The 12819-nt window shown below is 52.1% G+C and overlaps 2 protein-coding genes across 3 annotated transcripts in view; one reads left to right on the plus strand and one right to left on the minus strand.

Moving 5' to 3' along the window:
* The first annotated feature begins 1834 nt into the window (after positions 1-1834).
* LOC111141540 (chromosome unknown C20orf173 homolog) lies at positions 1835-10048 on the plus strand. The gene is made up of 8 exons (XM_022494153.1): positions 1835-1849; positions 2007-2300; positions 2512-2687; positions 2840-2939; positions 4023-4149; positions 7314-7377; positions 8703-8840; positions 10000-10048. The coding sequence occupies exons 1-8, from the start codon at positions 1835-1837 to the stop codon at positions 10046-10048; spliced, it is 963 nt and encodes a 320-aa protein (XP_022349861.1).
* A 1350-nt stretch (positions 10049-11398) lies between these two features.
* LOC111141398 (centrosomal protein 250) overlaps positions 11399-12819 on the minus strand; it is a 41514-nt gene continuing 40093 nt past the window's right edge. For both annotated transcript variants that reach the window (XM_022493915.1, XM_022493914.1), the window contains exon 34: positions 11399-11904. In XM_022493915.1, the coding sequence (XP_022349623.1) occupies positions 11641-11904 (264 nt within the window). In that variant the 3' untranslated portion in view covers positions 11399-11640. The remainder of the gene's footprint in view (positions 11905-12819) is intronic.

Here is a 12819-nt window from a genome sequence, read left to right on the forward strand (position 1 = left end):
AATGACAGTAGCTGTGAATGAGGGGTTTCGGAATAGACGTTAGACGGGTTAGACGGAAATGTTCTAAACCGGGTTGTGGTGATCTTTGCACAATTCTACAGTTTTACTAGAAAATCATTGAACTTAAAAATGTGTGGACTTTATGACATGTAAATTGTGCCTCAACAAAGTTGTTAAAAAGAGAAGCAAAGCTAATAGTTCAAGATGTTTTAACTTTTAAGAAGTCCTACCTAGAGGCGCCTAGGTGGCTCAGTCACTGGGCGTCTGCCTTGGGCTCAGGTCATAATCTCAGGGTCCTGGATCAAGCCCTGCATCTAGCTCCCTGCTCAGAGGGAAGCCTGCTTCACCTTCTCCTGTCTCCCCTGCTCTCTACCTCTCATTCTGTGTCAAATAAATAAATAAAATCTTTAAAAATTTCAGAAAATAAAAGAGTCAACTGAATGAGTCATCCAGGTGCCCCTGTCATTTCGTTTTTAAATATTTTCCGCTGGTGAAGATTGAATTGAGGGGGTGGCAGTGGAGATGAAGAAGGTGATAAGAAGAAGGTGGAGACAGGGGTGCCTGGGTGGCTCAGTGGATTAAGGCCTCTGCCTTCCACTCAGGTCATGATCCCAGGGATCGAGCCCCGAGTCGGGCTCTCTGCTGGGCAGGGAGCCTGTTTCCCCCCTCTCTCTGCTTGCCTCTCTGCCTACTTGTCATCTCTGTCCGTCAAATAAATAAATAAAAATCCTTAAAAAAAGAAAATATGAGGAAGGTGGAGACAGAAACAAATGAATGGAAAATGGTTTTGGAAATCCAGGAGAGCGCAACAGAGGTTTCTGGCTTCAGCAACTCGGTGACCAGAGGGATGTTTATCGAGATGGAGGAGTCTTGGGCAGGGATTGGTTTAAAGGGAAAATCACGAGTTCAGCCTCAGGCTTGTTCAGCAGGAGAGATCTCTGAGACATCTAAGGGAGTCCACTGGGTTGTTGAGTATTAGGTCTGGAGAATAGAAGAGAGGTTTGAGCCAAAGTTACACAATTGGAGAGGGGCCATCACCCTGACACTAACTAGTTTTTGTTTTTTTAAAAGATCTTATTTATTTGACAGAGACAGTGAGAGAGGGAATACAGGCAGGGGGAGTGGGAGAGGGAGAAGCAGGCTCCCCACTAAGCAGAGAGCCCAATGCGGGGCTTGAACCTAGGACTCTGGGATCATGACCTGAGCCCAAGGCAAACGCTTAACAACTGAGCCACCCAGGCGCCCCTGGCACTAACTAGTTTTTTTTTTTTTTAAGCCTTCTTTTTATTTATTCATTTGACAGATAGAGATCACAAGTAGGTAGAGAGGCAGGTAGAGAGAGAGGGGGAAGCAGGCTCCCTGCGGAGCAGAGAGCTTGATGTGGGGCTCAATCCCAGGACCCTGGGATCATGACCTGAGCCGAAGGCAGAGGCTTTAACCCATTGAGCCACACAGGCACCCCTTGTTTTTAAGTTCCCTCTCAACTCTGCTTGTGTGTTCCATGAATACTTATTAGATGATTCGAAGTCTTAGGGAATCGGAGCTAAAAAAGACAGAGAGATTCAGTGCCTGTCCTTGTGGGTCTTACATTCAGTGTAGACCACAGGTGTTTGGCGGACAGGACAGGGTGGCCGCTTGGCTCGGTGGGGAAGGAGGTCACAATGTGTGTTTTGTGATGAGCGCTCTGGTATAAGTAGTGGCACGTAGGACCACCCCAAGAGCTCGGGATTCCTCCTGTGGGGAGGATACAGGCCACTCTCTGCCCTTGCACCTTCCATCCCAGGGCCAGTCATAGTCCTCTCTGGAGGTGAACAGATGGCTAGGGAGGGAGGAGATGAGGGGCTGGGAGGTGAGGTGTGGAGGGTTGGGGAGCCCTAGGGGCCGAGGGGATAGAGAAGTGCTGGGCCTCAATTCCTCCTCCTCCTTCCCCGTCCCAGGCAGAGAAGTCAGTGCGCGACTGGCCACAGGACCCATCCTCTGGGTGGAACATGAAGCACTTACGACAGATTTTTGTCCTGTGGGTCTTCTGGGTGGTTCTCTTGTGGCTGATGGCCCCCTGCCTGGATCTCAGACCTGAATCAGCCCCCCAGGAGAAACTGATGGTCTTGGTACCACAGCATTGCAACCGCCCCTGGCTCCAACTCAGGACAAGTGGCTGCCGATCCGAGACGCTAAACTCCTCCCTCTGGCACCACGGAGCTGGAGAACGGACAGGGTTTGCTGCCCGCTATGAGAAGACCGTGGAGTACCTGATGGAGACGACAGAGTCTCTGACCCCTGACACTGTGCTCTGGTGGTTGGTCAGTGGGCAACCTTGAGCCCAGTCCCACCCCTTGTTCTTTCAAAGCCTAGCCCATGTCCCACTTTCCCATCCAAGCCCTCACCCTGGCTTAGCGCACCTCTCATCTTCACGGTCTTGACCCCTGACCCCAGCATGGGGGCCTCACCCACTACCAGGTGACACTCAGGTCCCAGCCCCCAATCTCCCAATCTCCCTTCTGCTGTTTTCAGGGCATGAACTCAGAAAATGGGCTTGGCAAAATGTGGGAGAAGCTGTTCGAGGTGATTCCCAGGCCCTCAGTGAGCCATTTCCATCTCTACTGTGGGACTTGTGCTTTGGTGGGGAACCCCAAGACCCTACAGGCTTCTGGCCTCAGCCACAACATCAACCGGTACCCCATAGCCTTTGGGTGGGTGCTGGGGAGAGGGCAGGGCATGGGAAGGTCAGAGGTACCCTCAGAGTGCTGGCAGTTCCTGCTCTCCTTCCCAGGATGAACCAGGGCCATGCCCAAGGCTTTGAGATGGCGAGGAACCAAACCTCAGGACGCTTCGTCTACCCTGGGAATGCCAGCATCCAGGGCTCCTGGAGACAGCTGGTGTTGCTGCTGAAGCTTTCTGGTCTGGTGTGGACTTCAGATGATCCGAGTGAGGAGGTGATGGTCTGGGAACTCAAACGTTCTTAGTACGGGGGTCAGGGGAGGTTACTGCAGGGGAGGACAGACGGGCTCCAGGGAGACCCTCTGCTGGCTTATTTTTTTTTTTTAAGATTTTATTTATTTATTTGACAGAGAGAGAGATCACAAGTAGGCAGAGAGACAGGCAGAGAGAGGAGGAAGCAGTCTCCCCGCTGAGCAGAGAGCCCGATGCAGGGCTCCATCCCAGGACCCTGGGATCATGATCTGAGCCAAAGGCAGAGGCTTTAACCCACTGAGCCACCCAGGCGCGCATACCCTCTGCTGACTTATTGAGGGCACCTGCAGAACCTTCCCAGGTCTCAGACTGCTGAAATTCCCCTACCACCCAATTCTCTTAGATTCTGGAAGGTGGTCCAGTTCCCTAGTGGAATGGAAGGCAACAAAGACCAGGTAAGGGGACAGGAGGGAGTAAGACAGGGCTGTGGGCTGCTGCGGCAAGGGGCTCAGTTCAGGCCCCTCTCTCTTCTTCCCCACCCCCTGGTGATCAGCCCCACTTCCTCAGGTATAACCAGGGCAACTGGCTGGGTGATTGGGGTCAGTATGCATTCCTGGCACTCATGGCTCTGCTCTATCCTTGCACACCTGCGACCAGGTTAGGAAAGATTCTGGTCTATTTCTCACACAAGCAGAAAGTCTAAAAATTCTTTCAAGACCCTACATCATCTGACCCCCTTTCCCGCCTTCCTCTCTCCCAGGCTCCCACATGGGGCTTCTTGGTGTTCCCCAAACCCCAGCTGCCTCCTGCCTTCTCACACACTGCTGGCTCTGCCGGGAATGTCCTTCTCGTGTCTCCCTGGGGAGTCCTCTCTCTTCCTCCAATGTGAGGAGGACCAGCTGGTTGACGCCCTCTAGCTCGGCTCTGGGGTCACACTGTGTGTTCAGAGTATGTCTTCCCTGGAGAAGGCGAGCTCTGTTCTCCCATCTCTAAGAGGAAGCCTATCACACTAGATGTTTAATGAGTGCTGAAGCATCACTGGCTGACATGGGGGCAGGACAGGATCCAGCCTGCGACCCTGGGGCTCTCTCCTGTCTTATCCTATTTCCCAGGTGTCCTTATTTGGTTTTGGGACAGACCAGCTCATGAGGTGGTCCCATAACTGGGATGATAAGTATTGGTTTGAGAGTAACATGCACAGTTTCAAAGAAGAGCAGAAGGTCATCCTCACGCTGCAGGGTGAGGGGAAGGTTGCTATCTACAGCTGACATGTTTTCCATCCTGCTCAGCCCCTGGAGGCCCTAGGAGCGGGGGAACCATGGAGTGTCGGAAAGGGGACCCCAGATATAGATCACTCTGCTGCTAAATAAAACTATAGCTTATTTCTCTCATTGGAGTCCTGGGCTACATCCTATTTCAGATTCTTTTTTTTTTAACTTTAAAGATTTTATTTATTTATTGGACAGAGAGATCACAAGTAGGCAGAGAGGCAGGCAAAGAGAGAAGGGGAAGCAGGCTCCCCGCCGAGCTGAGAGCCCAATGCAGGGCTCCATCCCAGGGCCCTGAGATCATGAGATCATGATATCATGATCTGGGCCGAAGGCAGAGGCTCACTGCCACCCAGGCGCCCCCTATTTCAGATTCTTTTTTTTTTTTTTTAAAGATTTTATTTGTTTATTTGACAGAGAGAGATCACAAGTAGGCAGAGAGGCAGGCAGAGAGAGAGGAAGGGAAGCAGGGTCCCTGCTGAGCAGAGAGCCCGATGTGGGACTCGATCCCAGGACCCTGAGATCATGACCTGAGCCAAAGGCAGCGGCTTAACCCACTGAGCCACCCAGGCGCCCCCCTATTTCAGATTCTTAACAGCATACATATCACACATATCACCAAACCATATGTATGTATATATCTCACAAGGAATATCTATCTATCTATCTACCTATCTCTCACCAATAAATTTAATCAAATAAAAAGAGGAAACAAGCAAACCCTAAAGTTGAGAACAAATCAAATGGATCTAACCATATATTAACTTGATAATAGAAGCACCAGAGAAAAGAATTATTTTGAGTTCCTTTGGAACTCAGTACACTCTGTATCCTTTGAAGGATATATTCTGTGGACAAAAAGGGCTACAAAGACATTTTAAACATCACTTAGTAGATTTTCTATAATATTGGTATTATTTTTGAAACTATATGATGACTATCATGTAATAAGGTAAATAAATAATTATAGCAATATTATTAGGAACCAAGTATAAAGTCAGACAGAGTAAAAACCCTGTGACATTACATTCAAATTGGAAATATCATTATAAACTCAATTTTTAAGTTAGTTTTTATTGTGGCGAAATATACACAACATTTACCATTCTGACTATTTTAAAGCATACAGTGCAGGGCCATTAAGCACACGCTGTTGTGCAGCCAACCCCGCCGTGAACTCATGATTTTCTTTTCTTTTTTTTTTTAAGATTTTATTTATTTATTTGACAGAGATCACAAGTAGGAAGAGAGGTAGGCAGAGAGAGAGAGGAGGAAGCAGGCTCCCTGCTAAGCAGAGAGCCCGACTCGGGGCTTGATCCCAACACCCTGGGATCACGACCTGAGCTAAAGGCAGAGGCTTTAACCCACTGAGCCACCCAAGCGCCCTGACTCACGATTTTCCGAATACATTTTCTGCTCTGTCATCTGAACGGTCTAAAAGCCTGAACATAGCGGTAGCAAGGATTAATCCCAGAACCCAGATTTTGTTTTCTAAACACTTCTTTCCCACAAAGATTCCAAGTCTGGACAGGAAAGGTACAAGGAAAACCCAGACCTCGACGTTGGGAAGATTTGAACATCAAAAGTAGTACTTGTGGTGGAATCACAGGGAATATAAAAAAGATCCTGAGTCCATAAAGAGACTCAGAAATAAAACCAGTTCGTTGGGGGGAACTATTACATCAACTGGGGAGGGGGAAGCATTTATCCTGCTTTCCTTGTAGAAACAGTGGTTCAAAGTAACCAGACAGCCTCGGCCAACAAGGGTGTGCAGTTGCTGGGTCTGTAAACGAATAGCCAGTACATTCTACCTCCCTGTCTGCCCAACAAGCACACACACACACACACACACACACACACACACACACACACACACACTAACAAAATGCCTATGTCCCTCATGAGACCAGGTGCACATGTACCCGCTCCCCAAGGTCTCTGCGGTGATTGGCTGTTTTGCTTGGAGCCAGAGTCCAAAAATCCCCAAAGGCGTGAGCAGCACAGCTGCCCATCGTTTGTTATTCCGGGTACTGGACCCAACATGACGCATATAAACCTATTTGGAGGAATAACGTTACCCACTACAGAAATAGTCTTTAAGAATCAGCTGCTTCTGGAGAGAGGTTGGAAAAGAACTGGATGGGAAATGGCTACCTTCTTTTCTACTGAATTTTGTAACCAGGTGATGCACTGGCTTCATTTTAAGTAAATGAAACAAAAATCTATGGTGGGGGGAAGTTTGGGTGGAGAGAAATGTACTTAGAACCACATCATGGTTAGATCACTGTAGGTTCTTTTCTTAAGAGGGGCCAGGAGGCTCTTCCCCTCCCCGTCTCTGCCTTAGGCCCAGAACCCCTGCACTGGCAATAGAGGCCCCCGTCTCAGAGAGAGGGGATACAACAGTCTGGCCTGTTGTATTCCTGTCCCCATTATCCTTGATTTCCAACCTCTCCCTTGTCGGCCAGACCCTGGGCTGAATGCCAAGAGGAAGGCGATTATCCCCCAGGCCTCCAGGCAGGAACTCACAATGTGACCTGTGTGGCGGGGTCCCTGATACTGGGCTTCCATGAAGAACCCCACGGGGCATCAACCCCGTCTCCTCCAGGAAGAGCACAAGATACACCAAATGTTGCCTCTTCCCCGCTCCTCTCAGCCTCCATCGGTGCACCCTGTAGAGATTAGGTGACTGTGAGGGAGGCCGCCGGCACAGTGGGGCACCGGTGAGGTCCGTGACCACAGCTTCCTACTTCTCCCAGTGTCTGGCGTCTGAGTCAGCCTGCCTCTTGGCCCAGTGCATGGGACTGTAATGAAGCCTTCGTGGTGGATGTTAGGTTTGTGGGCTGCCTTGATGTTCACCTGTGGCTGATGCTTCTGCTCTGCTCAGGAAGGTCTGACTTGAGCAGGCTAGCTGGTAGAGCTCCAAGGGCCTGCCATCATTCTTGGGACGCACAGGCGCACCTCTGGACCCCATAATCCCAGTGTATCCATCCAGTCAGCTTGGAAACACTTTGAAAGGGCTCTCCAGAGGTCTCTTCCACCATGATGTTCTGCGGCACTTTGTCTGGCTTTCATCGAGTGGCCAGTGAGTCTCTTCTGGACATCCGGGTCATTCTGCGAGTGTCTGTCTACGCCCAGGCGTGTCTTCCCTGGGGAAGAGCTCCTCTTTTCAGGGCTCACTGTGCAGCTTCGTGACACACAGGTATGATGAGTATTTGCCAAGTGAATGAAGACCTGGATCCGGGGCAGGGGCAGCAATCAGCCCATTTTCTCCCCAAGGTTTCTGTCTGGAGTTGGGCAGACGAGAGGTGGGCCCTTATACAGAGAAGGGAGTTAGGTCTACTCCAGGCACTAGCAGAAGGCAAGGGAAGCAGCCTGCTAGAATGTGAGGCTATTCTTGGCCAGGAGCAAGCCTTAGACTCTTGGAGCTGCCTGGCAGGACTGAATACTCAGATCTAGGAGAGATTATGACAGGAAACCAAGAGAGGAGGTTTAAGATTGACATACGGATCACCAGACACTGGATAAAGCCCTCCCTGATTCCCTCGCCTCGACAACAGGCAGTGGTTAAGGAAGAACCAAATTTGAAAACAAGTTCTCCTCTCCCTGCCCACCTCCACACACAGGGCCATGTGCTGAGATCAGAGAGTAGCCACTCTCAGAGGGACACAGGGCACAGCGATAGCAGAGAAACGCACTCTCCTCGGACCCCTGACCCATTCACCTTTTTACCTCCAAGCCCTCCCACTTGCGTGAGGCTTTGGGCCTCACAAAGGCATACAAAGAGCTGATAACGTTGGTTAACAAAGGACTAAGAAGAAAGGTCATGATGTCCACACTGACAGGCCACCAATATAAACGAACTAGGTGATACCCCATGAGCACTGCCCTCCCTTCTCCGGAGGAGCCTCCATTCTCGGCTTTGCCTCCATGGGGGTCTAGGCAAACCCGGGTCCCAGCAGAGTAGATGGAGCAAATTCCAGGGCGCCAAGTGAGACTCTGTGGTCTTCATGCTCCCTTGCCCACTTTCTAAGCGTGGCGAGAGGAGCTGAGCCTGTGCTCCCTTCCCATTGTGCTGGAGGGTCACACAGGGGATGTGCCCCGCCCCTCCTGCCCCCTGCCTCCCTGTCACCAGCCCTGCTCTTCAGGGCTAGTGTCTGCACAGAGCTCAGCTGTTCCCTTCCCCCAGCCTGGGGAGCGAACAGGTGGTCAGTGGATCAGGGGGTGGGGCTGGGGAGGACACGGCACATGAAGGTATCATCTGTCCAAAGACCAATTAAGTAAACAATCAGCTGGCTGAAAGGGACCTGTCTCACAGGCTGAGAGGAGGCCTGCATGCAAAGTCTTAGCCTGGGAGTTGCCTTGATGCTTTTGTGGGTGAAGGATCCCCACCTCCATGGTGCTTCTGGAAAGTTCTCTTGCTGGCCCCAGAGCTGCAGAGGCTCTGAGGTTGCTCACCACGGCGCCACATCTGCATAGCCTGTTTTCACGGGTGGGCTGTCTGCCTGGTCTGACCAACACTTCCAGATGGGCTCCAAAGCTCCTCATGGAGCTAGAGACCTCCATCTCCGGAGTTCCCGGGCTCTGGGCTGTATCCCCTCCCCGACTCCTTTTCCACTCCAATGGGGTCCAGCCTCCTCTGTGTGAGAATGTGGGCGTCAAGTGGTAAGTGGTCTGTGCTCTTCTCCACAGACACTGATGCTGGGAGACCCAACCTGGGTCCAGCAGGTCAAGGAGGAACTATTTCAGCCGATCCCCAATCCCCAGGTCGCAGCAAAACCCTGAGACCCGCCCACACCTGTCCCGTGCTAAACAGTGTGGGACTCAGGGGATCGGCAGTCTTGGCGCCATGGGACATCCACCGTTGAGCAGCACACTGGGTCCCAGAGGGGGCGGGAGGGTGAAGGTGGTGAGCAGCGCTGGCCTGTGAACCCCAGTGCCCTCCTGACTTCCTGTCTCTGCAGAATGAACCAGGCCCCATTTTTAGGTTCAGGGAACAAGGGTAACCAACAGAGCCTACCTGCACATAAAGTACTTGAGAGGGCCTGGGAGCTGGCAAGAATTCCCACACGCTGTGGAAGCTTCCAGATGTAGCGTGGACTGCACGGTCTTGAGCCTTCGTGGACAAGGGCCCCTCTTACCAGGTGGTGTGACTGGTGGAGGTCCCAGGCCTAGAGCAGACACCCCTTGGCTTTTTTCTTTTTTTAAAGACTATTTATTTTTTGGCAGACAGAGATCACAAGTAGGCAGAGAGGCAGGCAGAGAGAGGAGGAGGCAGGCTCCCTGCCGAGCAGAGAGCCTGATGCAGGGCTCGATCCTAGAACCCTGGGATCATGACCTGAGCCGAAGGCAGAGGCTTTCACCCACTGAGCCACCCAGGCACCCCACCCCTTGGCTTTTTGGTGTAAATGCTGATCTTGCTGTCACTTGGCCACCTGTGACTACACTCCCTACCCCCTCGCTAACATATAGCCAGTTTTTCCTTCCCTACCTCATGCCGGGCAGCTTTTTTGCCTTCAACCTGCTGCTAGTCCCAAGTAGGGAAGCAGATGGATGAGTCGAGGTAATTAGGTTGTGCTCTGGTGATCCTTGTTCTAACACACACAGTATGGAGACTCGTTGAGAGTGGGGTGCCGTACCCCCCAGACCTAGGCAGTCCCTAGGAACAGGAACGTGGCCCAGGCTCTGGCTCAGCTCTTGTCCCTTTCTACTCTCAGGGCTTTCTGGCCTGTACCAGCCTCTAGCAAAACAGAGGAGGAGGAGGTTGGAGGAAGAAGTTTTGTGAAAGGAGACCCTTGTGCTCAGCTCTGACCTTTCCCCTTAGGGTTCTGGTGACCAACTTCACCATCCTCAAGTACATCCATGAGACCTAGCTGGTCAGGAACATAACCCAACCACCGATTCGCTGTGGCATGGGACAAAGAGAAGGAAAGGAAGCGCTGGCCCGATGCCCTTAGGTAAGGTTGGGTCCTGTCTGGAAGGTCCACACTCTAAGCTAGAGAACTAGAGGTAAGAGACTGGAAAGGAAGGTTCCAAGAGAAGTCGTTTGTCTTCGAGAACTCCTGGCACAGAAAAGGCCAGGAGAGGATTCTGAGTCACAGGGAGCCTGACCAGAGGTGGCATCCAGGGTCCAGAATCTCTGGGGCTTCAGGTATAGTTCGGGGGGGAGGGGGAGGGTTCTAAACTGTGACTTTTTACTAAGCATCTGTTGCCGAGTCCTGTACCATGAATTTTTAGAACAAAGCTTCAGCAGTGGTGAACCCTCCTCCCCCATCTACTCTGTGTGATGCAGGAGGATACAAGGGGACTGAGCCCTGAGTAAGCAGGTTTGGGGTAGTGGGGTGCTGCTCTCAAACCCCACATTCTTGACTAGGCCTTAGCTCCATCTTCAGGCTTAGAAAAAGGAATTCCAGACTACAATTGAAGGGCCAGAAGGCAGCCAAGCCCAGCTTCTCTAAAGAAAACTGTTCTCTTAGGCTTCCAAGAAGTTGCCAATGATGTCTTAGCCAGTGAATGGGGTTCAGTCCAGGGTGCCTCCACCAGGGTCAGTCCATAAGTGACAAATTCTGCCATCATCCAGCCTCTTTACTGGCTTGACACGTGATTGGACTATGGGGGACCAGAGTTGGTCCCAGGTGGTATGCCCAGGAAGGGAGGCCGGGGGCATTCACCCAGAGCAGAAGGGGAAGGAGACCAGATGGAGTGTCTGAACTTGAGAGACCAACTAGCCGAAGGTCAACTCAGTGTTTCTGAAGCCCTAGAACTTAAGTCAAGAACATATTATAGTTCCTCATCCTCCATGAGTTCAAATCTAGATTCTAAGCCCCTTTATCATTCCCCTCCCTTCCCATCCACCCTCGGCCCCAGCACGCTCCGTCACAGGCCCACTGATCTCACCAGCAGGCCTAGCAACCCCGCCTGACGGCTCCATTCTTCAACGGCCAGCTCAAGCCTTCCTTCCTTGGTCACCGGAATTTTTATCCACTTCTGGTCAGCACACAGAGCTGTGACTCATCCATGAGTGTTCTCGCCAACTGGACTCAAGCTCCCTGTGGACAGGGGCTTTGTCTTGCTGCGTCTGCCATAAGCCTTCTCTGTCAGAATGCAGGCGGACAATGAACTCAGGCCGCCTGACAGGAATCTGTGGCAAATTCTTCCTTCACAAATGCCCCGCTGTGCTGCGGCCACCCAGTGACAAAGTAGAGACAGCGGCAGAGAACAAACACAGAGACGCGGGGTTTATTGTTGGCGGGGAGGTGCTGGGACAACACACTTGAGATAAGAGGCATTGGAGCTCCTGTAGGTGACTCTGTGGGCTACGGGCAGCTGTGACTTGCCTCGCTCCCATGGGAGCCGGGGCCTGCTCCCAGCCTTGTGGGATTCCTTCCCTCCTCCTGGGCCATGACAGCCAGCTGTCCGTCCATGCAGTCCCAGGCTGGCCTGGATCCTGCCCCAGCTGTGGCTGCTACCTGGAGATGGCCTGCATAGTGCTGGGGCTGGGGCACAGCGGGACTGGTCCTGGGGACGTCAGACTTTGAGTCAGGGACTCGTCCAGCTTGCGGGTCTCGGCTTCCAGGACGGTGGCCTCAGGGGCCTGGGCCACGGCCAGCAGAGAGTGGGAGAGGCTGTGGTGCAGGCCCGCTAGCTCACGGCTGGTCTGCACCGAGCGAGCGATGTAGTCCTGCTTCTGCTTCCGCTCCAAGGCCAGTTGGGCTCGCAGCAGGGCCACCTGGGTCCGTGCGGGTGGGGGGAGGGGACCAAGAGGGAAAGAGTAATTAAGGGCCTTGAAGCAGCCCCAAGTCCTCCTGCTCCGCTCCTGGGAGAGAGCATTTGAATCAACAACCGCACGCCGATCTCAGGATCAGGCTCTAGGGTGTCTGGGGCAAGGGCCCTTGGGAGTCATGGGAAATCCAGGGCTCCTCAACCCTGGTTATGTAGGAGACTCAGATAGGGACCTTACAAACAACAGCAACGACAAGACTACTCATCCGTTTTATTGAGGGATCATTTGCATGTAATAAAATGCCGGGATTTTAAGAACATGTTGTGATGAGTTTGATCACACATGTGTGCGTGCGTAAACGCTATCCTGATCGAGATACAGAGTATTTTATCGTCACTGCAGTACGCTCTACTCTGGAGACTCTTGATAAATACTGTGACTTAATTAGATGGCGCTGAGGCCTGGGCGTCAGCGTTTTTTCAAAGCTCCCCAGGTAGTTCTCAGGTGCAGCCAGAGCTGGGAATCACGGATGAACCCTTGTTTCTCCGATGAGTACACAGCACCAGGAGGTGGTTATGGGGAGCTCAGGGCAGCGCCAGGACTAGGGTGAGGCAGAGAGGCCCCTGGGTTGTGGAATTTAAGGAGGGACTCCAGGTCGCCAGTGAGCATCTCCTTAAATTCTCACCTGGGCGCCTGGGTGGCTCAGTGGGTTAAAGCATCTGCCTTCGGCTCAGGTCATGATCCCAGGGTCCTGGGATCAAGCCCCGCATCGGGCTCTCTGCTCAATAGGGAGCCTGCTTCCCCCTCTCTCTCCCTCTGCCTGCTTCTCTGCCTACTTGTGATCTTTGTCTGTCAAATAAATAAATAAAATCTTAAAAAAAAAAAAAAAACTTTAAAAAAAAAAATTCTCACCTGGGTGTC

This window comes from Enhydra lutris, unplaced genomic scaffold (genome assembly GCF_002288905.1).
Source record: "Enhydra lutris kenyoni isolate GAN:26980312 unplaced genomic scaffold, ASM228890v2 scaffoldscaffold6, whole genome shotgun sequence".
In the NCBI taxonomy this organism is placed as follows: Eukaryota; Metazoa; Chordata; class Mammalia; order Carnivora; family Mustelidae; genus Enhydra; species Enhydra lutris.